This window comes from Ovis canadensis, chromosome 15 (genome assembly GCF_042477335.2).
Source record: "Ovis canadensis isolate MfBH-ARS-UI-01 breed Bighorn chromosome 15, ARS-UI_OviCan_v2, whole genome shotgun sequence".
NCBI classification, from domain to species: Eukaryota; Metazoa; Chordata; class Mammalia; order Artiodactyla; family Bovidae; genus Ovis; species Ovis canadensis.
In genome coordinates this window covers 84,913,598-84,936,560 of record NC_091259.1, presented here as the reverse complement: position 1 = coordinate 84,936,560, position 22,963 = coordinate 84,913,598, and the positions used below count along the sequence as shown (strand labels likewise).

The following is a 22,963-nucleotide window of genomic DNA, read 5'->3' as shown; positions in this document are numbered from 1 at the left end:
GTTGTATGCTATCCTGCCTTTTTTCCCCTACCTTATATCAAGAGCACAGTAGTAGCTAACATTTTAGGATTCAGATGAGATCATGATTGAACTGACAGCATCCCACAGAACCATGATTAATTTCCTTTGTAGAGAACATAAACTATAGACCGAATGAGGCTGAGAGCAGATGCTGAGAGCCCTAACGGTGGACTCCCGAACCCTTCTATCTGTGCTCCAGAACCACTCTCCACTCTGATTCACTATGCAGTGAAAGTGCTCTGCAATGACCTTCATGGACTGCTTCAGTGAGTTTTTCTACTGTAATAAATAAAAAGAAAACTGAGAAGAGATATAACTCCCCAGATCTTCCTGCCACATTTTTCATTTCTCTGCCAAATTGTCACTTGCCTCAAAACAGTCTCAAGACCTCAGGAGAGATGCGATGTTGAGTGTCTCTGATTTTTAGTCACTGAGATCACTATTGCTTTCAACAATGACCCTGGACATGAAATTGTCTTCACTCTGCTCCAAATAAATAGTCAACCCTCTCCAGAAGCATAGATCCCTGTCCTTGCAGACTGATGCTCCGCCCCAGTAGAATGTCTACACCATGTAACTAGTAGGTGAGTGGATGGGGACAGCCTCAAAATAAAACGCCCAAAGATTCCCGCTCTTCTTTCCAAGGTTGGGTAAGTTTCCTTGAATAAGCACTTCCCGGCTTGTTGTATGCTTCTGGTCAATATCCAGGGGTTTTAATCATTATTTTTGACAGTTTTGTCCAGTTTTGTTGTTGCTTCTTGGATAGGTTTTGTGAGCTGCTTAGATCCAACCAGTCCATTCTGAAGGAGATCAGCCCTGGGATTTCTTTGAAAGGAATGATGCTAAAGCTGAAACTCCAATACTCTGGCCACCTCATGCGAAGAGTTGACTCATTGGAAAAGACTTTGATGCTGGGAGGGATTGGGGGCAGGAGGAGAAGGGGACAACAGAGGAAGAGATGGCTGGATGCCATCACTGACTCGATGAATGTGAATCTGAGTGAACTCCAGGAGTTGGTGATGGACAGGGAGGCCTGGCGTGCTGCAGTTCATGGGGTTGCAAAGAGTCAGACACAACTGAGTGACTGAACTGAACTGAACTAATCATCTATTCTGAAAATCACACCTTCACAAACCTTATTTTTAGTGGTTAAACATTATACACAAATATCAAAACATACTGAAACTTTAAATCATGAAATTAGGAAATCTTTGGTACATGGATAAGCATAAAGTACAGCAAAATAAAAATTTTAATGGATAGATCTTTTGTGTGGTATGAAAATCGTATGAAGGAGGTGAAAGGTGGCTGGAAGTCAGGGGATCCTCTTTGGGGGCTTCAGTGAGGAGATATCCCTACAACAGAGGCTGCAGGACCAATAACCTAACAGAGGCCATCTGGAGGAGATGGCTGAGATTCAGATGAGCCAAGATGAGCCCAAAGCCACAAAGGAGAGTGAGAAATCACTACTCATACTATCTAATATCTCATCAATAGGAAATATCTCTCATTGATCTGCTGTTTCCTCCCATAGTCATACAGCTAGCTCACACTGCTGACCACTGCTGTAGTCAGGAGTGAACGTAAATAAGATCTCTCCAATAGAAGGTGAGGAGTGACATGGACCACTTTCAGCCCTGACCACAGGAAGCCTCCCATGAACATGCTCCACAGTCTTTCCTCTGCCACTGCCTGGATGCAGATAATACTGAGTCTCAGTAGATGTCTATGATGATTAATTCTATGTGTCAACTTGACTGGGCCACACAATGTCAAATATCTGGTTAAACATTATTTCTGGGTGTGCCCATGAAGATATTCCTGGAAAAGATTAGCATTTGACTCAGTAGACTGAGTAAAGCATATTTCCCTCCCCCATGACAATATAACATCTAATCCACTGAGGTCCTGTTCAGTTCAATTCAGTCACTCAGTCATGTCTGACTCTTTGCAACCTCATGAACTGCAGCACACCAGGCCTCCCTGTCCATCACCAACTCCCAAAGTCCACCCAAACCCATGTCCACTGAGTCGGTGATGCCATCCAACCATCTCATCCTCTGTCATCCCCTTCTCCTCCTGCCCTCAATCTTTCCCAGCATCAGGGTCTTTTCAAATGAGCTCTTCACATCAGGTGGCCAAAGTATTGGAGTTTCAGCTTCAACATCAGTCCTTCCAATGAACACCCAGGTCCTGAATAGCCAATAAATAAATAAACAATTTTTTTTTACATTTACAGGTTGGTTTAGTTAAGATTTTTATTTCTTAATTGTCAAAATGATGTTCACAAAAGCACTTAAATTCACAGAAATATTATTTGGTCTTCATTTTACAGTTAGAATTAAATTTATGGAAAAGAAATGACAGCTGAAAATTCCCCTGACCTGAAGAAAGAAACAGATGTCCATATCCCAGAAGCCCAGGAAGTTACACATAAGATGAGTACAAAGAGCCTCACACCAAGACATATTACCATTCAACTGGTGAAGTTAAAGCCAAGGAGAGAATCTTTAAAAGCAGTAAGAGAAAAACAACTTTTTATGCAAAAGGGAACCCCCATAAGACTATCAGCAGCTTTCTCAGCAGAAGCTTTGTGGCCCAGAGAAGACAACGTGCAAAGGGGGAAGCGCCGCCCAAGCACACTCTACCCAGCAAAGCTGTCCTCCAGAACTGAAGGCGAGAGCAAGAGTTTCCCAGACAAGCAAAAGGTGAAGGAATCGATCACCACTGGAGCGGTCCTATAAGACGTGTTAAAGGAAATTGTTCAAGCTAAAATGAAAGGACTCTAATTAGTAACAGTAAAACATATGAAAATATAAATCTCACTGATAAAGTTAAATATACAGTTGAATTCAAAATATTCCAGTGTTGTGACAGTGGTGAGTAAATGACTTAAAGCTCTAGTTTTATGGCTAAACATTTAAAGCATAAAAATAACTGTAACTACAATAGTTTGTTAACAGACACACATAGTAAGAAGACATAAATTGTGACATCAAAGACATAAACGTTTGGGGTAGTAAAAATGTGGAGCTTTAGTATGCATTTGAACTTAAGTTGTCATCAGCTTAAAAGAGGCTATTATAAATATGTTTCATGTAAGCCTCAAGGTAAACACAAAAAAAAAAGCCATAGTGGGTTGCCATTTCCTTCTCCAGTGTGTGAAAGTGAAAAGTGAAAGTGAAGTTGCTCAGTCGTGTCTGACTCAACGACCCCATGGACTGCAGCCTACCAGGCTCCTCCATCCATGGGATTTTCCAGGCAAGAGTACTGGAGTGGGTCGCCATTGCCTTCTCCGAGTAGATGCCCAAAAGATAAAAAAAGAAAGGAATCTAGGCATACTACTACAGAAAATCATCAAATCACAAAGGAAGAGACCAAGAGGAAGAAAGATACAAAGGAATTATAAAAAAGCTGGAAAACAATTAAATTAAAATGGCAATAGTAAGTCCATGCTGCTGCTGCTAAGTCGCTTCAGTCGTGTCTGACTCTGTGCGACCCCATAGACGGCAGCCCACCAGGCTCCCCCGTCCCTGGGATTCTCCAGGCAAGAATACTGGAGTGGGTTGCCATTTCCTTCTCCAATGCATGAAAGTGAAAAGTGAAAGTGAAGTTGCTCAGTCGTGTCCGACTCTTCACGACCCCATGGACTGCAGCCTACCAGGCTCCTCCCTCCATGGGATTTTCCAGGCAAGAGTACTGGAGTGGGGTGCCATTGCCTTCTCCAAGTAAGTCCATATCAATAAACAATTACTTTAAATGTGAATGAACAAATTCTCCAATCAAAAGACACAGAGTGTCTTGTGAATTAAAAAGATAAGATCCAACTATACGCTGCCTATAACCCCTTCAACTTGAAGGCATAAACAGAAAGTGAAGTAATGAAGAAGGATATTCCATGCAAATAGAAACCAAAAGGGAGCAGGAGTTGCTGCTCTTATATGAGAAAAAAATAGACTTTTCATCAAAGAATATAATAAGAGGGACTTCCCTGGTGGCCCAGTGGTTAAGAATCTGCCTTCTGAAGCAAGGGACTCAGGTTCGATCCCTGGTCAAGGACCTAAGATCCCACATGCCCCCGAGCAACTAAGCCCACACACCGCAACTGCTGAGCGACCCCACAGGCTGCAACTACGGCCTGTCGCAGCCAAATAAATAAACAGATTGTTTAAAAAAGAGCATAACAAGAGAAAAAGCACATCATGATAGTAATAAAGAGGTTAATACGCGGAGTCTAAAATAAAAGGTCAAACTCAGAAATAGAGAGTAGAAAAGTAGTTTCTAGGCACTGGAGGGTGGGGGAAATAGGGAAAGTTGGTGAAAGGGTACGAACTTTCAGCTACAGGATGAACAAGGTCAGAGGATTTAATGTACAGCATGATGACTAAAGTTGACAACACCATACTGTATAACCAAAATTCACTAAAAGAGTAAACCTTAGATATTCTCACCATAAAAGATAAATTTGTGAGTTTGCAGAGTGATGGATGTGCCATGACGAGACAGGGGAGTCCTTTCACAATGTATGTGTGTATATAGATATATCAAATCACTACCACAGATACTTTAATTTCCTCATGATTTCATTTGTCAATCCCTCAGCAAAGCTGAAATTAAAAATAAAATAAAAACAGAGGGATGGTACGGGGAGGGAGGTGGGAGGGGGCTCAGGATGGGGAACACGTGTATACCCGTGGCAGATTTATGTTGATGTGCGACAAAACCAATACAATATTGTAAAGTAATTAGCCTCCAATTAAAATAAATAAATAAAATAAAAAATAGAAAATAAAGAACAGTGCTATGGACTAACTGGTGGTGGTGCTTTCGTCGCTCAGTCGCGTCTGGCTCTGTAGCCCACCAGGCTCCTCTGTCCATGGGATTCTCTAGGCAAGAATACTAGAGTAGGTTGCCATTTCCTTCTTAAAGGGATCTTCCCAACCCAGGGATTGAACCCAGGTCTCCTGCATTGCAAGAAGATTCTTTACCATCTGAGCTATGAGGGAAGCCCATGGACTAATTGTGTCTGCCAAATGTGTTGAAGTTCTAACCCTTATTGTGATGGTATTTGAGATGGAGTCTTTGGGAAGTAATTAGAGTTAAAGGAGGCAATAGGGGTGGAACCTTGATGATGGAATTAGCAGAAGAACCCGTTCTCTCTCTCTCTCTCTGCCATGTCAGGACACAGCTGGGAGACTCTGCAAGCCAGGAAGCATGTCCTTACCAAGGGACCAAGTCCACCAGCACCTTGATCTTGGGCTACTGGTCTCCAGAATACATTCCCATTACTTAAGCCACCCCAGCTGATATTTTGCTATGGCAACTAGGCCTAATACAGGTAAGCATATCTACATACACTGATATTGAAAGAGCTCCGAAATGTATTACAAAACTTTTTTAAAAGTTGAGAAAACGTATGTGTAATACAATGTAAATGTAAAAAAGAAAATTGTTGATCAAATCCATATATTTCTCAGCAGTTTCCACTAACACTCCACAACTCAGATGTTAGCCTCTTCGCATTTAATAGAAAAAGTTATCTGCTGCTACAAGGATCATCAAGGGAAGAAAAAGAGCCAATTAGTTTTCTGTTCTGTGACTACAGTGATCAGTTACTCCTCCACTTTCTGGAGGCCACACTCGGGTTTTCTGGCATGATGACAACTTCAGGCAATTAATTACGCCCTCAGGAGCTGAGGCAAAGAGTTAGGAAAAGTTTGCGAAGGAGCAAATTAAAGCCATCCCTTGGGGGCTCTTCAAAACGAAGAAGTTTCTTTGCCGCCTTGAGATCCCCAGGAGCTTCAGGTAAGTAATTAAAGGCATGGTTGGAAGCTTCAAGAGCACATCCCCACTGAATGTGCAAGTCACTAATGAGCTCACACTCCCCGACACCTGTAAGCGTGCTGTGGACCTCCACCAGGACACAGCATCTCCCAGTCCGTCAGGTCCACGAACCATACATTTTAGAAGCAGCTGGGTTGCCATACCAACACAGAACAGAAGCCGTTTCTTTCCCATCTACTTCTTCCCCAGACAGGTGGCTCTGGAAGGGAGGAGGAGACCACCACTTGTGGAATCCCTGCAAGGTGCCAGGCACTGTGCTGAGCACTGTACCCACTGGTCTGACATCGGTGGCACAGGATGCACATGGTCACCAGAACCCACGGCTCTCCTTTTCCAGGGTACCCGGTCAGATGCTGTTTCCCAGCGATGGAAGGTTGATGAAGTGGTACACGTCACTCACAAACCTGGCCCAAGGAAACCTCCCTCCTGACTCCTGAGTTCTCTTGCTCATCCGCCAGCTGCATGGTGACCCCTGCATGACCTCGACAAGCTTGGGTTAAAGCTGGGAGGCCTGTACCAGTCTACGTCCTTGAACAGTGCCAGCCACATTAAACTGCGACATAGGCATCAAACCACTGAGATCTGGGAGTTATTCCTTATAAAACCAGTTAGTTTAGCTAACTCATTCAATCTATTTCAGCATCTGGTGAAATCTCACCATTCAATCTATTTCACCATTTTTCATTTCACAAATTAAATCACATCATTTATTTACCCAACTAATGGCTCAAGGCCACCTCTGCCTTAATAGCAGAAGTCCTCTCTCTCTCACATAATGATGGAGACTGTCTCTTCTCAGAACATCAACTTCTGAGTTCCTTTTCTTTTTTTTATCATCATCATCAATAACTTTTATTTGTTTTTAAATTATGTCCCTTGACAAACCACAGATTGATGAAATCTAACTTTGGTCATCATTGAAAGATAAAGACCAAAAGATGCTAGAAAATAAACAGCTAAACTGTATCTTCCTTTCACCAAATCTCTTCTTTGATTATCAAAATGACATTTTCAACCAGCCTTGTCACAGATTTCACAAGGGAATATTAACAATAATTACAAGACTGTAAAGAGAGGTTGATAATGAATTGGGGATGAGATGAAGTGATCAGCTCAGAACCATGCCTTAGCGGAGCATGCACAGAAGAGGAGGGGCTATCATATTTTCGTGGATCCTCCTGGAGTGAAGCAGTTGTTGTTCAGTTGCTAAGTTGTCTCCAACTCTTTGAGACCCCATGAGCTGCAGCACACCAGGCTTCCCTGTCCTTCACAATTTCCCAGAGTTTGCTCAAACTCTGACTCATCAAAGTCAGTGATGCCATCCAACCATCTCATCCTCTGTCGTCCCCTTCTCCTCCTGTCCTCAGGCTTTCCCAGTATCAGGGTCTTTTCCAATGAATCAGCTCTTTGCATCAGGTGGCCAAAGCATTGGAACTTCGGCCTCAGCATCAGTCCTTCCAATGAACAGTCAGAGTAGATTTCCTTTAGGATTGACTTGTTTGATCTCCTTGCAGTCCAAGGGACTCTCAAAAGGCTTCTGCAGCCCCACAGTTCAAAAGCATCAATTCTTCAGCACTCAGCCTTCTTTATAGTCCAACGCTCACATCTGTACATGACTCCTAGAAAGACCACAGCTTGATTTTATGGACCTTTGTCAGCAAAGTAATGTCTCTGTTTTTTAATACACAGTCTAGGTTTGTCACAGCTTTCCTTCCAAGGAACAAGTGTCTTTAATTTCATGGCTTGCAGCCACTGTCCACAGTGACTGTGGAGCCCAAGAAAATAATGTCTGTTACTATTTCTACTGGGTGCCACCCCCCAGGGTCTGACACTGGGAAGACTGTTTCCAAGTCGAAGCTCAGTCTGCTGGCTGCAGGACAGGCCAGTAATCAAGAGAGGAGGTGTTGAGGCCTGGTGTCTGATGGCAGGCTAGTGCCGTAGAGCACATCTTCTGGGGTCTGGAGGCCAGTTTCTTTTATAGAACAGAAAGGGGAGGAGGAGGGCAGGAAGTGAAAAGGCCATTGTTGCTGTTTAGTCACTAAAAAACTCTTTGCCACCCCATGGACTGTAGCCCACCAGGCTCCTCTATCCAAGGGCTTGTCCAAGCAAGAACACTGGAGTGGGTTGCCATTTCGTTCTCCAGGGGGTCTTCCTGGCCCAGGGATTGAAACTGCAATTCTTTATATCTCCTCCATTGGCAGGCAGGTTCTTTACCATTAGCGCCACCTGGGAAGCCCAAACAGAGAATCAGTCTTGCAAAACATCTCTTGGCTTGGCCAGCATGAGGTAGTGCAGGGGTGGAAGATATTAATTTCCTCTTCCCTGCCGCCATTCGCAAGTGGGCAGGGTCAGAAGGTCTCCCTGAGAGTTGAACAAAGGCACTTTAGTTTGACATTCTGACAGAGGGGCAGGTTCCCAGAGGCAGGCCATTATATACGCTTACAGCTATAGACCAGTCCATCCTAAAGGAAATCAGTCCTGAGTATTCTTTGGAAGGACTGATGCTGAAGCTGAAACTCCAATCCTTTGGCCACCTGATGCAAAGAACTGACTCACTGGAAAAGACCCTGATGCTGGGAAAGATTGAAGGCAGGAGGAGAAGGGGACAACAGAGGACGAGATGGTTGGATGGCATCACCGACTCAGTGGACATGAGTTTGAGCAAGCTCTGGGAGTTGGTGATGGACAGGGAGGTCTGGTGTGCTGCAGTCCATGGGGTCGCAAAGAGTCAGACACAACTGAGCGACTGAACTGCTGCTGCTGCTGTTAAGTCACTTCAGTCGTGTCCGACTCTGTGTGACGCCATAGACGGCAGCCCACCAGGCTCCCCCATCCCTGGGATTCTCCAGGCAAGAACACTGCAGTGGGTTGCCATTTCCTTCTCCAATGCCTGAAAGTGAAAAGTGAAAGGGAAGTCGCTCAGTCATGTCCGACTCTTCACGACCCCATGGATTGCAGCCTTCCAGGCTCCTCCGTCTATGGGATTTTCCAGGCAAGAGTACTAGAGTGGGGTGCCACAGCTATAGACAACATCCTGTTACCGATTATAATAACGAAAGCAATGAGAAGCAGAGGTTAAAGTCAAAGAAACAGATCCAACGTGGAGCTGGGTTTTGCTCTTCCCGGTTACAAGAGTCCCCTTAGCTGGTTCTAAAACCAGAGACATACAGGAGGTCTAGAGGTAACCAAGACTCCACTTGTGAAGAGCGTGACTTCACTTGTGAAGATTGTACACGTATGCTTGCTTATTCCTGGGAAGAGCGCAGAGAAAGAGGCTGAAAACTGCCTGGGGCTCTGACTGGGTCCTCAGTGCTGCCCCAGTACGCACCCCACCCACACAGGGAGGCCACTGCAGCCGCTCTTGCTCCTGGTTCTGTTCTCGACTAGGAAGAAGTGCTGCGGCTGAGGAATGCGCGCTCGCCTGGAAGGGATCCATGGACCAGCTCAGACCTGATCCTCAGGGTTTCTGCTCCTACACCTCGGGCCCTGTCCACGCTCCCAGTAGAGGGGTGGCTGCTACTGAGCGCCAGAAATTCCTGCCCTGACTCCAGCTCCTCCACCTCCACCCCTACCTCCCACCAAGGTGGTAGTTGCTTGTACACCCTCGGGGACAATATGACGCGTGCTCACTTCAAAGCCAGCCAGCTCTGTGACTTCCTTTTTTGCAAACCTGTTTTCCTCCGTTGCCGGCTGACTACCTGAATTGCCTTCTCAGCTCAGTCCTTTGGCGCCATCTAGTGGCGATATGCAAAATCGCTGCCGGGCCTCACCTGCCTGCAAGAAAGTAAGTCAGGCTGTGTCTACAGATGCTGGGAAATCCCTAAGTCGGGAAGATCCCCTGGTGTAGGAAATAGCAATTGCGTGGACAGAGCGGCAAAGAGTTGAACACGATGACTGAGCACACACATCATTTACAGGGTAACGCCTAGGCCCTCCTGTTTTTCTTCCGAGGACACAGGGACCATCTAGGAAGGGAGCTGTGGAACCCCAGATGGGGTGGGAGAGCTGTAAGAACTTTGAGGAGCAGGGCTCATCCTCCTTTCCCCCCATCTCCTCCCCCAGCCCCCCAGGGGCCCACCAGGCCCTCCACCTTGGGAGACACACACTCAACCAGGAGCAAGAACGTGGGCCCCGTTCCCTCCAGCTTAACAGCTCAGAATCTAATACCGTAAATTTAACTTTCACTTTTTAACAAACTCCTTGCAACTGGAGGTACTCAAAAAAGCCTTGGATTCACACTCATTTTGAAGAACTTGGTAAATTTGGACAAATATATCTTGAAATATGTTATAGCTTACTTTTCTGAGTCAAGAAGAAAAATGCTAAAGTTTTAAATTAGTCTCAACAAGAACTCCATACTCTGGGGAAAATTATAAAATTTAGGAAAGTAAAAATAAAAGCCACTCATAACCCCCCACCATTGGGAGCTTCCCTGGAGGCTCAGTGGTACAGAATCCGCCCACCAATGCATATGACATGGGTTCGATCCCTGGTCTGGGAAGATCCCACAGGCCACAGAGCAACTAAGACCATGTGTCCCAACTACAGAGCCTGTGCTCTAGAGCCTGGGAACCTCAACACTGAGCCCCCTGGCCCGACAGCCTGGGCTCTGCACCAGGAGAGGCCGCTGAGATGAGAAGCCTGCTCCCTGCAGCTAAAGAGCAGGCCCCGCTCACCGCACCTAGAGAAGAGTCAGCGCAACGAAGACCAGCACAGCCAAAAATAAATACTTTTTTTTTTTAATTATAACCCCACCATTACTTCACTGTGGTGTTATCTTTCTTGTCTTCTTATGTGCTTACCTAACTGCTTCCTGGAATTATTTTCTTATAGTTCTATAAACTGCTTTTCTCACTTCAGCTTTACACGTTATAAGAGCCCTGGCGATCACTTGATTTTTATTTCCCGTTGTAACCGAGCCGGATCCTCTGGGCCCTTCCCAGGACAGACCTCCCCCACCCTCCCCACCGTGTCTTCTGCCTGCCTCTTGTCTGCAGAAAAATTTTAGCCGAAGAATAAACCTGGGGACTTCCACGGTGGTCCAGTGGTTAAGAATCCTCCTGCCAAGGCAGGGGATTCCTGTTCAGCCCCTGGTCTGGGAAGATCCCACACGCCATGGAGCAACTAAACCCAGACGCCACAACCACAGAGCCTGGGGGCTCCAACCAGTGAAGCCCCTACACCCGGGGGCCCACGCTCCACCACAGGAGAGCGGCCCCAGATCACCGCAACTAGAGAAAGCCTCCACGCAGCAGTAAGACCCAACACAGCCAGAAACAGGGTACATTTAATCAGAGAAGTGAGAGGACGCAGAAGAGAAGCAGCCAAACGGACAAAAGGTTAGCAGTTTAGCCTTTAAAGTCAAGAACATTTAGTTCCTCCTCAAGGGCTGTGAAGTCAAAGTGAAAGTCATAACCGACTCTATTGCAACCACGTGGACTGTAGGCCACCAGGCTCCTCCGTCCCTGGGGTTCTCCAGGCAAGAATCCTGGAGTGGGCAGCCATTCCCTTCTCCAGGGGATCTTCCCAACCCAGGGATCGAACCCACGTCTGCCTCACTGCAGGTGGATTCTTTACCGTCGGAGCCACAAGGGAAGGCCTCACGGGCTATAGATTCATCTGTTTCCAAAACCATTGCTAAACCAGAGGCTCTAACAGGCTTCCCTGCTTCCAGGCTCCCGGCAGCCCGAGCTCCATGCAGGGACCAGCGTGTCAGGACTCTCTGCTCTGGAAACTCTGATGGCCTCCCAGGGCTCACAGACTACCTTCCCCTCTCCAGACCTCGGCTCACGGAGCTCCCCTCGATGGCCCTGACTACCCCTCTGGTTTCATATCATGCCTTAGCTCCTTTACCAGCAAGGCCGCAAAGACCACACTGCTCTTCAAATGCCAGACCTACTCCTGCCACAGTTTGTCCCAGGCTGCCCCCCTGCCCACTCCCTCGGGGCTAGCTCTCTCATTCCAGCCGGAAGGGATCAACAGATATGTTTTCAATTCCTTCTTCACTTCCTGCCTGTCTGTAGGCCCTTAAATTCCACAAGGGCAGTGATCATGCCTTTTTTTTTTCCCCATAAAGGTACATAGCAAGGGCCCACTGCCAGCCCACAATACTTCATCAAAACAAATTTTTAAGTTGATTAAAAAAACAGCTGCACCTACCTGGTGTTTCAGATGTCCTAGGCAACACGCTGAGTGTCTCGGCACGTCACCACACTCCTCCGTCTTCTTTCTGAACTAACCCTCAAGGCCCCTCTCTGCTGGGGCATGAAGGTAGGCCCTGGAAGCTTCCCAGTTGAAGGGGTAATGGTCAGGGGACCATTCAAGACATGTGGATGGATTCAAAATACAGGCAGGACAATGCCCTCTGAAGAAACTGAGTCTCTAGACGGCTTCAGATTTAACAAGAAGACGCCCACCCTGGCCCACGTCCACTCGGGCCCTCGAGGCTGTGGACTCAACAAGCCACAGATGTTGCTCTCCAAACTCCCCAGGCAAACTTCAGCTCTCTGCCACCTACTGCTTCCCATCTTTTTTTAAGAAAAGAAACTGATGGTTACCAGAGAGTAAGCATTTCAGACAAGGGATAGTTAGGGAGTTTGGTATTTACGTGTGTGTGTGTGTGAGAGAGAGAGAGAGAGAGTGGGTGGGTGTGTGTGTTCAGTCATGTCTCTTTGCAACCCCATGGACTATATATACATAGCCCCCCAGGCTCCTCTGTCCATGGGATTTTCCAGACAAGAATACTGGAGTGGGTTGCCATTTCCTGCTCCAGGGCATCATCCTGACCCAGGGATCAAACCCTCGTCTCTTGTGTCTCATAGACTGGCAGGCAGATTCCTTACCACTGAGTCAGTTTGGAAGTCCCCCTGACGAGTACACACTGCTACATTGAAAACGGATAACCAACAAGGATCTCCCATGTAGCACAGGGAACTCTGTGATCAGGCCTCTGAACTTTGGACCCACAACGTCCTTCTTACCACCGTACATCTGGAAGCCTCTTTTTAAAAGCAAAAGATTTTCTATTCTCATTGAGGCTAGTAATCACATCTGGAACAATTACATTGTCATATGCTCCAGATCTGTGCTCTCTGCCTAATCAGAAAAGTAATTACAGCAACAGACTTCGGGCAGACCTGGACATACTACAGGAATCCATGCCTGGAAAACTGACCTGATTTCACCCAGTATTTCAAACAAACAACTCAGGAATGTGCTGGAACTGTCAGTATTATTTTGACTTGGCAAGAAGGCCAGCATTTAGCTGTTGTCTCCAGATGGCTGGCACAGGCGAGGAGGATGAGAAATAGAGAAAGGGAAGTGGGAAAAGAGCAAAGGATTGAGGGGAGGCGATCAGCAAAGCAAACGAAAGGTCTGCTAGGACCCCTGCCTGCTCTGCCAATGGCAATGACCACGGAGGACCTCGTGGGGCCTGGAGGCTCCGGGCGAATGTGCTCCAGCGTGGTCTGTTCTGTGCGGGAAAGCACACCATTCACTCCCACCAGCCAGCCAAGAGTCTGGTGTGGCCCCTGCTTCCGTCCTACTGCGGTTACTTGCCTCTGTGATCACCATGCGCTTTCCGTGCAAAGAAAATAGTGAGGACAAAATGTGTGTGTGTGTGTGTGTGTGTGTTAGTCGTTTAGTCGAGCCCGATCCTTTGCAACCTGGGCTGAAGCCTGCCAGACTCCTCCATCCATGGGATTCTCCAGGCAAGAATACTGGAATGGGTTGCCATTCCCTTCTCCAGGGGATCTTCTCGACCCAGGGATCGAACCCAGGTGTCCCACATACTGCGGGCAGATTCTTTACCGTCTGAGCCACCTGGGAAGCCCATATGTCTCAGTAAGTTAACTTATTTATGTGTATACACAGTACATACACACACACAGGACTGGTCAGCATCTTAAAGGTGAGGCCATTTTCATCAACCAGGCTGACAATCCCAGGGTTCTTCCCTGCCAGGGTCATCAGCCAGCACGTCAGCTGACCTTACCCCACCCTCCCTGCAAGCTCACGTCTCACCAGCCTCCACGCGGGCACATTCACCCTCTGCCTCCCCGTGTGTGTCCTCCTCCTAAAATCCTGCTCAGGATTCAGCTCACCTGCCATCCCCTCTCTTACGCTCCTGGGATTTCTGTCCCCTGCTCCTTTAAATCGCTTCTGGTATTTTTCGGGTTCATTTCGCATTTGCATCGCTCATGCCCCTGGCCCTCTGGACTGTCCACTTCTTCCAGGCAGGACTTGTGCGGTGTTCACCTTTATCTTCCTGACAGGCTTGAAGCAGGGGTTGAGTGATGAGCGGGTAGCGACACTTTCTCCGTGACACACTGTGACTGCACTGCCTTAGTGAAAATGAGCTCGTGCTTCCAGGTGTGAGACACTATTTTTCTCCACATGCTCATCCTCTGCGAGATTCTAACATACTAAGGATTTAATTTACATACGTTTGCCCACCTCCTCTCACTTTACTGGCAAAGAATCTGCTTGCAGTGCTGGAGACCTGGGCTCGATCCCTGGGTTGGGAAGATCCCTTGGAGAAGGGAATGGCTACCCACTCCAGTATTCTGGCCTGGAGAATTCCATGAACTGTACACCCACAGGGTTGCAAAGAGTCCGGACATGACTGAGTGACTTTCACTTTCCACGAGGGCAGAGATTTCTCTTTTGTTCATAGTTGAGCCTTCAGCCACCAAGGTATAGTTGCTGGTGGACAGTATGTGTTCAACACATCACTAGTGAATGGACTGATTTATTTCAGGAAAGAGGAGCAAGAGGCATCTGAAAATCATCTCAGTCTACTTAAGAGTTTGCATCAAGGCATAAGGGAGTGAGATGAAAGAAAAAAAACCCAAACTGCTACCGTCCCCCGGGAAATTTTGAGATTCCCCAAATCTCTCAACCAGAGAGCCTCTAAAGATCCTGGAGGCTTGCCTAAGGCATGTGAGCTGCCCCCAAGTGGGTGTCTGTCCACCTGCAGACCCCTGCCTCCCGCCCTCTGGGAATATGCCACCACGCTTTAGGGGCCCGCTCACTCCTCCAGGCCCCCACTTAATCACCGTCTGTGTGTGTTCTGGGCTGACTTTTGCTGTTGCTGCTGTTGTTGCTTAGTTACTAAGTCGTGGTCCAACTCTTTTGTGACCCCATGGACTGTAGCCCACCAGACTCCTCTCTCCATGGGGTTTCCCAGGCAAGAATACAGGAGTGTGTTGCCATTTCCTCCTCCAGGGGATCTTCCCGACCCAGGGACTGAACCCACATCTCCTGCATTGCAGGGGGATTCTTTATCACTGAGCCACCAGGGAAGCCCTTTGTGCTGACTTATGTGCCCCCAAAGTTTATATGCTAAAGTCCTAACCTCCAGTGCCTCCCAGTGCAACTCTATTTGGAGATAAGAGTCTCCAGAGGTAACTCAGGTCATCTGAGGTCATTAGCATGGGCTGTGATCCCCAGTGCCTGGTGTCCTTGTAAGAAGAGGAGATTAGAACACATGGGGGGAAGATGGTCGTCCCCCAGCCAGAGTGGCCTCAGAGGAAACCAACCTGCCGACACCTCAGTCTCGGACGTCTAGCCTCCAGGACTGGAAGATGATCCTTTTTTTAATGTGTAAGCCCCTCAGCGTGCTGTACTTTGTTACAGCAGCCCCTAGCACCCCAAAACAATGTGGAAAAATCCCAAGGGAAACATGCTTTTGTTAAGGATCCCCCAGCTGAACAGAGGCCAATAAAGTGCTCGGTAAATGATATGAGGTGGATGTAAAGTAAGGAGGCAGAAAGACAAGCAAACAGAGGCATAATGTGTTGACAATTTTTTATATTTGGTATTTATAAGTCTTTTTAAAAAAATTTTTTTCAGGCCATGTTTTTCCTTAAAAAACAAACCAAAGAGGGGGGAAAAAAGCAACCAACAGCAATACTCTGTACAAGTATAACAAACATTAGAAATATGCATCATTCCAAAATAGTTACAAGAAAATTACAGTTTTAGAGTCCACATCAACACATCCTATTCACAGGTGCCCCCGAGGGGATAAAAAGCTACAGTATATTGAATACTCGACTGCTACACAGACTCTGAAAATTCAGAACTTGGACTTTGGAGGCAAATCAACGTCAGTCACCAAGGCTTGTTTAGCTCAGCAAGTGCAATCACGCATTTCAAAAGGAAACCAGGCTTTTCCGCCCCCAGATGAAAAGCAAACGTGAATCAGCTCCAAGCCCCGGGAGCCTCCGACTCTGTGATGCCCATGTCCAGTGGTCAAGTATGCCAAAATCTAGCTGGTGGTTGTCACGTGGCCACAGGGAACCGACCTGCATCTCATTTCACACTGCTGCCAACCACCGCTAGATTTAACTCTGCAGACACAAACGTCCTTGCTCTTGGAAGAAGATTTTAGAGGCCCAAATCCCTCAAACCAGCTCAACCCACGCTGGCTGGCGTACTTCTAAACTTGTCAAATACTAAGCAGGGGTTATCACGCCATCCCCGTGACTCCACTGGACTCAGATTTTAGCTCATCGCTCCTGGGACGGTTTGGGGCAGGAGCTCAAAAGAACCTTCTCTCTTCTGTGACCAGCCCTCAGCCCGCCTGTCCTCTATATTTACACCTTAATCTTCCCTTTTCAATCACTGTGCTATAAATACCCTCACCACCACCCCCCCTCCGCCCCCTGGCCCGTCGCCAGGCCTCTTCAGGATGCGCAGAAGCATCGTGAATGACCTTCGTGTGACCTGCCCATTTGGAAGCCAGACCTGGCCACCGCAAGGCTTCCTCCCGGGACCGGGGGTGACGTCTGAGGCAGGCTGACCGGGCTACGGCCCATTTCCCAAGCTCATCCCAGGCGGAAGGGAGGAGGGTTTCTGATCTTTGCATTTTTTACCCCCATATGTTTCTGATTATTGTTGTTTCATCTTTTAAAGGAATTTCTGGAGTCAAGTCCTTCCCCCCGACCTCTCCAGGGCAGCAGCAGTGACGTGGGCAGGGTGCATGCCTATGTGGGTCCTGACGATACCTCGGCACCCACCAGCGTGGCTTCCTGGCAAACTGGAGTGGGAAGGGGTGGGACCCCGGAACTGCCGCCTGGACCGCGAGCCCTGAAGAAGTTAGGGAGCTCTCCAAGATCGGCGCGGAGGGGCGGACCCGCGCGAAAGACTTGGAAGCCATCCCCCAAACCCAGCTTTACTCAGCAGCCCAGGATGGCGGGGCTTCCCTGATACAGGAACAGAGAGGACCGGGTCCCGCCTGGCCAGCCCGCTCCTCAAAGGGCCTGACACGGAATGAACTGCTTTCCACCACAGAGAGAGCAAAGGACAGAGCCAAAAGTGCAATTTCCACTTGGGAAGGAAGGTTCTCCCAAAACACAACACCATCTCCCCTCTCCTCTCTTCCTTGCAGTACCTCAGAGGGAAAGGGAGACAAAAGACGTGTGGCCCTCGAGCCCGGCACTGACCCAAGGGCTCTCCGGACGCTGTGGTCCCCCTCCGGAGCGCCCCATCAGTGCTCAAAGTGCCAGCAAGCCGGGGCGCAGGGCCAGGAGCCGGGCTCCCGCGGCCCAGGGTGACCGGGGCGCTCAGAGCCAGACCCCACTCCCATTTCCAACAGGACACCTCGTCCTACACTTACAGCAGGATTTGTCACTGTGGGAACAGCCACAGGACTTGGGGACTTGACCGATCCTTCCTAAGACCTTGAATACTTCATTGCTTATTGGAGGAGAAACTTAATACATCTTCAGAATAGAACCTGAGCCACAATATAAAATAAAACAAAACAAAACAAGAAACAAATCCTTTTGTGTTAATTAATGCCTTGAGAAGTTTACAGATTATGTACCAATAAAATAAATCCACATAGATTTGGAAACTCTCGGTGGATACACACCTGAAAGCCACATAACAATAAACAAAAATTAATCTACATTTAAAAAAAAATCAAAGTAATTACAGCAGCAGTATAGTGAAAAAGAGGTTTTAAAAATAATAATTACATCTTTGATACAAATTCAAACTTTTTACACCTCAATTCCAAGGAATGACTGTTTTAAGAGTTTAGTATATATATATATACAGTAGATATGGGTATGTATCACTGCAGATACAGACTAAAGCCAGTAGACTTTAAGAAGGGATTCATCTGACACCGTTTTCACACGGACGTGTTCACAGACTGCCACACGTTTAGAAACACACACACACACACACGGACACACAGAGACACATAAAATGCCAACCTGAGTAAAACGTTACTAAAAACCTAGAGCATCATGAGTCACTAAGTCACATATTGCACCTTTAAATAATCCTTCTTACCAAATACAGAAATGGGGGGGGGCATAAAACAGGGACAATAAAAGATTACTGTGTCACTGAAGGGTTCCTCTGCTCACCCAACTCCCACCCCCAAAATTTTCAAGATGATAATTTAGTTTCCACTCTTGCTCAACCAGTGGGCAGAAAATGTGGTCATCAGAAACACCTTTGGGGAAAAAGAACGAAAGAACAGAGCACAAAGCAGGAAACGGGGAAGTGGGGGGTGGAGGCGAGATCTTCTCTAATCAAATGAGAACAGGAATGTTACTGAGAAGGCTGAACCTCCAATACTAAACTACTGTTTAAATATTCCACATAGTCCAATTATGAGATTCAGTATAAAAATAGAGATATCTACTGAGTTTTGCCTGTGGAAGCATAATTCAGAAAAGGCACATGTTCAAATAGAAAACACAGGCAAAAGAGGTACCACATACCCCTCCCTACGTGATAATCATCCACAATTATGTATTTTCCATCAGCTAGATTCCAAGATACAGTAGGTAAAAATAGACCTCTGATACTTAAAATATATTCAACCCAACACAATCCTGGCTTTAGAGTGTGAATCATAGAAAATAGTCTTTTTAAAAAAGAATGTCTTGTAAAAGGAAAAAAAAAAATCATAGCTCACTTTTCCTGGTATTCCGTAATTCTCAAGAGAAAAAAAAAAAAAAAGTGAACTCATCCCATTGGTAATCAGGAATGTAGTTGATTTGCTCACCCGCCATCCACAGCCCCTGATAGCCCCAGCCTCTCATCTGTCATGCTTTACACGTGCAGCTTCACACTCTCAAATTAGTTCTAACAAAACAGAACAAAGAATTAGGATATTAGACATATAAAAACATGTCAACATCGGGGCATTTTCCTCTGCTGTGGGTGTGACAGTCTGGTTAACTCCAGAAAGGGTTTCCTTTGGAATCAGGCGATGTAACCATTTGTCTTTCCAAACGTGGTTATGGGCGCAAGGTTCTCATAGATTGTCATCGCAGTTGTGTTCTGGTAGATAAGATCCACTTTTGAGTCCTTCTGGGATCTGATAATATCCAAAACACACTGATTGAGGAAAACATACTGGTCCTGTTAGAAAAAGAAAGAGGGAAAAAAAGGGAGCACCAAAGATTAGCACCCAAGGTTTTCTCAGATTCCCACCCTCCAACCCCACTCACCACCCCGCAAGCGGACACTCCAAGTTCACGTGGTCAAGGAGTAATTACATAGTGGGGAAATCTGAAACTAGAGGTAGCAAGGCTCTCGTCACTAATGAGTATCAACCAGAGGGGTGCACCCCACACACAGCTCGGCTCCTCAAGAAGTACCAGAATCTTAAGGAAGGGCAAAGACAATACATGGAGGAGCTAAGGCACGTGCATATTCAGTCACCAAAATGCCCAACAGTTGCTACAGAGGATGTGAAGAATATGGAGTAAACTGTGATTCTCAACAAAAGGGGTGAGATAAAGGTGGCTGATCACGGTTGAGCTGGGGGCTCCTACCCTTCGGGGGGGTGGGTGGTGTAGAGATTGGGGCTATGATCAGGATCCCCACCCTTCAGACAAGCACATCAAAATCTGTAGGTAGCCATTAAAAAGAAGAGGTGTTTGCTGAAAGACAGCCACAAACTTTAAGAGGAAAAAAAAATCATGGGACAGCATTACATATAAAATAGTTTCCAGCTTTTCAAACATGCTCTAGGAAGGAACATTTGAAATATGCTACAACGTGAGGACATTATACTAAATGAAATAACCAAGTCACTAAAAGGCAAAAAAACAAAAGCTAATCATCAATTCTTCTCAAAAAAATAAAATACGCTCCATGTCTGTACACAATACATGTTTTTTTTTAACAGATGTGCATAAAGAAGCCTGTAAAGACACATTGTTGCTGCTGTTCAGCTGCTAAGTCATGCTGACACTTAGCACCCCCATGGACCCCACACCCCAGGCTTCTCTCCACCATCTCCCAGAGTTCGCTCAAACTCATGTCCATTGAGTCAGTGACGCCATCCAACCCTCTCATCCTCTGTCATCCCCTTCTCCTCCCACCTTCAATCTTTCCCAGCATCAGGGTCTTTTCCAGTGAGTCAGCTTTTCACATCAGCTGGTCAAAGTACTGGGGCTATGCAGACTGTAAACACTAACCACCTCTAGGGCCCGGAAATGGAAAAGAAAAGGCAAAAGAGAAATATGTCCTCTATATAATCCTGCACTAAGTGTTTTGATATGAACAAATTTATGCAATTTTCAAAATATTTTAAAAAGGGATGAGAACATCTATAAACAGGCATAAGATTTCTGTGCTTCCCATAATCTAAAAGATGGAGAACTATGACTCCATATAATTAGCGCAGAAAAAAGAAGATCTCTCTACCAACCAACACAGGAGGCGACTCCACTCTTTCCACCCCAGCCACCTGCTCACCCCACAGCACACAATGTACCTGAGGCCTCTAGAACATTCTCTGCTGGACTCAGAAACACAGCACCTCTTCCCAGAGTTCTAAACTGGTTCAGGGTGACGGCCTGACACCAGATTAGTATTCTGCTCTATCCTGGTCAGGATGCCTTCACCCTGACAGCTTTGAGGAGGGCTATGTCCCAATTCCCTTGTTGAGAACACGCCTTGAGCATGCTGTTTATCTGGAACACTTCAGGGAATACATAGAGCTGATTCACATTATCGTACACCAGAAACTTACACTGTAAGGTAATCATACTCCAATTTAAATAAATAATTTTAATTTTAAAAAAAACACAAACAGGAAGGGCCTCACCTCTGTTTGCACCATTAAAGGCCTGTGCATGCGAAGGTCGTACACAATGCCGTACACGTCCACAGTGCTCTCGTTCTCTATCTGATAGATAAGACGATCGATGGCAATGAAAGTGCCCGTCCTTCCCACCCCAGCACTGAAAAAAAGGGGAAAGGAGCAGGTCAGCACGGGTTGAGTGTGCTAAGTCACTCCAGTCGTGTCCGACTCTTTGTGATCCCGTGGATTGTAGCCCACCAGGCTCCTCTGTCCATGGTATTCTCCAGGCAAGAATACTGGAGTGGCTTGCCATGCCCTCCTCCAGGGAATCTTCCTGACCCAGGGATGGAACCTGAGTCTCCTGTACCTCCTGCATTGGAAGGCAGGTTCTTAACCACTAGCACCACCGAGCATGGGTTACCTCTGCTGTAAAACTCCCACTTCCCCATCTGCGCATGTGTCTTGCTCTCCCCAGCTATCAGGCTTTGAGGGTCAAGGCCAGGACCATTAGCCACTGGCTTAATTAAAACCTCAGCAAGTCTGACTGTACTAGCTTAGAACTGGGACCCAAGTCCTAAAGTTACTTTCAAATCAGATGCCACAAATAAAACACCTTGTTAGAGGTCTTTAATCTCAGTCCCATCGAAGTTGCCACTGTATCTAAGATGGCAAGTTTCATCTATTTCAATGTTACTCTCAAAGGGTAACAAAGTCCCCCTGTCTTCTGTCCCAGAATCAATTCCTTTAGCTCCAAAGCTAATCTATTGTTGTTCTGCAGGAGGGGGTGGCAAAGTTTTCTCTTAAGGACCAGAAAGTAAAACATCATCAGCTTTGCAGACTCGTCCTGCCACTGCGGCATGAAAGTAACCATAGAAACTATGTAACCAAAGGGACATGGCTGTGTTCCAATAAAACTTTATTGATGAAAACAGGCAGCCAAATAGATTGTGGTGATGGCTTCATGGACGTATACTCATCTCCAAACTTATCAGGTTGTATACATTCATTTACAGACAGTTTTTGTACGTGGAAAACATATTTTTAAGTAAATAAAATGAACTAGAATTATGTATCTCAACACCATTAAATAGCAAACCAAAATGCTAAAGAAAACAGGCTGCAGAATAATTTATACATTATAAAATCTAGTAAAAGTTTAAAGTTATATAAAACAATAGAGTTACCTACACATGCAATAAAATATAAAAGCATGCAAAGGAATAATACAGAGCGACTTTAGGACCAAATGTTCACCTGTGTAAGAAGGAGAGTGGGATAGGAGGCTAGTAAGTAGAGACTTTAATTATACCTGTAACGCATTATTAACAAAAAGAAACATATATGGTGTCATGCTGAGCTTTGTTAAATTATTTTCTGCATTTTTGTAAGGTTGAAATATCTCAAAGGGAAATATTATAAATAGGAAATAAAATACGTTACAATGCTTTTTAAAATACAGTTAGCTGACCAAATCTGACCCATAGGCCATCGTTTGCCAATCCCTGTTCTAAAGTCTCAAGGCTTAGGGAATAAATCCATTGTCCCATATCCAAACCTTCTTGAACTTATAAATACCTACTGCATCCCCTCTCAGGCTTTCTTCTTTTTTCAGAAGTGTCTGTATTTATGATTACTTTTGAAATCTGTCACGCATGCATACCTGCAATGCACCAGTATTGGCGACTCAGGAGGACTCTGCTTCATGTAGTCTCGAACAAGGTAGCGGAAGTTGATGAGCAGATCGGTGGCGTCAGGAACACCGTGGTCAGGCCAGGAGGTGAAGTGGAACTGACGCAGAGGGTGACTCTCACTTGTCGGAGTCTAAACACCAAGAAACGAGGTTAGAGCCAGAGAGAAAGGCGAGCTAGATCGAGCCACACCTGAAGGCTGAACTGCACGGTGCAGCTGAAAAGCAGCTCAGACGTGGTTAGGACTACACATTGGAATTGTACGCTGGTAAAATAGCTGATCAAGTGCTTGCATGGACTGCAAATCCAAATAACATGCCAAGCAGGAGGGCTTATTATCTCCCTTCTA

General features: G+C 46.3%; 1 protein-coding gene and 1 long non-coding RNA gene across 2 annotated transcripts in view; both read right to left on the bottom strand.

Moving 5' to 3' along the window:
• Window positions 1-6,684: 6,684 nt before the first annotated feature.
• On the bottom strand, window positions 6,685-13,052 carry LOC138420723 (uncharacterized). The gene is made up of 3 exons (XR_011249295.1): window positions 12,708-13,052; window positions 12,025-12,392; window positions 6,685-8,091 (listed from the first exon to the last, which is right to left on the bottom strand). It is a non-coding gene; the product is annotated as an uncharacterized lncRNA (long non-coding RNA).
• A 2,606-nt stretch (window positions 13,053-15,658) lies between these two features.
• PTPRJ (protein tyrosine phosphatase receptor type J) overlaps window positions 15,659-22,963 on the bottom strand; it is a 174,884-nt gene continuing 167,579 nt past the window's right edge. The window contains exons 23-25 of the mRNA XM_069554147.1: window positions 22,587-22,747; window positions 20,951-21,086; window positions 15,659-19,254 (exon numbers count right to left, since the gene is read on the bottom strand). Of these exons, the coding sequence (XP_069410248.1) occupies window positions 19,096-19,254; window positions 20,951-21,086; window positions 22,587-22,747 (456 nt within the window). The 3' untranslated portion in view covers window positions 15,659-19,095. The remainder of the gene's footprint in view (window positions 19,255-20,950; window positions 21,087-22,586; window positions 22,748-22,963) is intronic.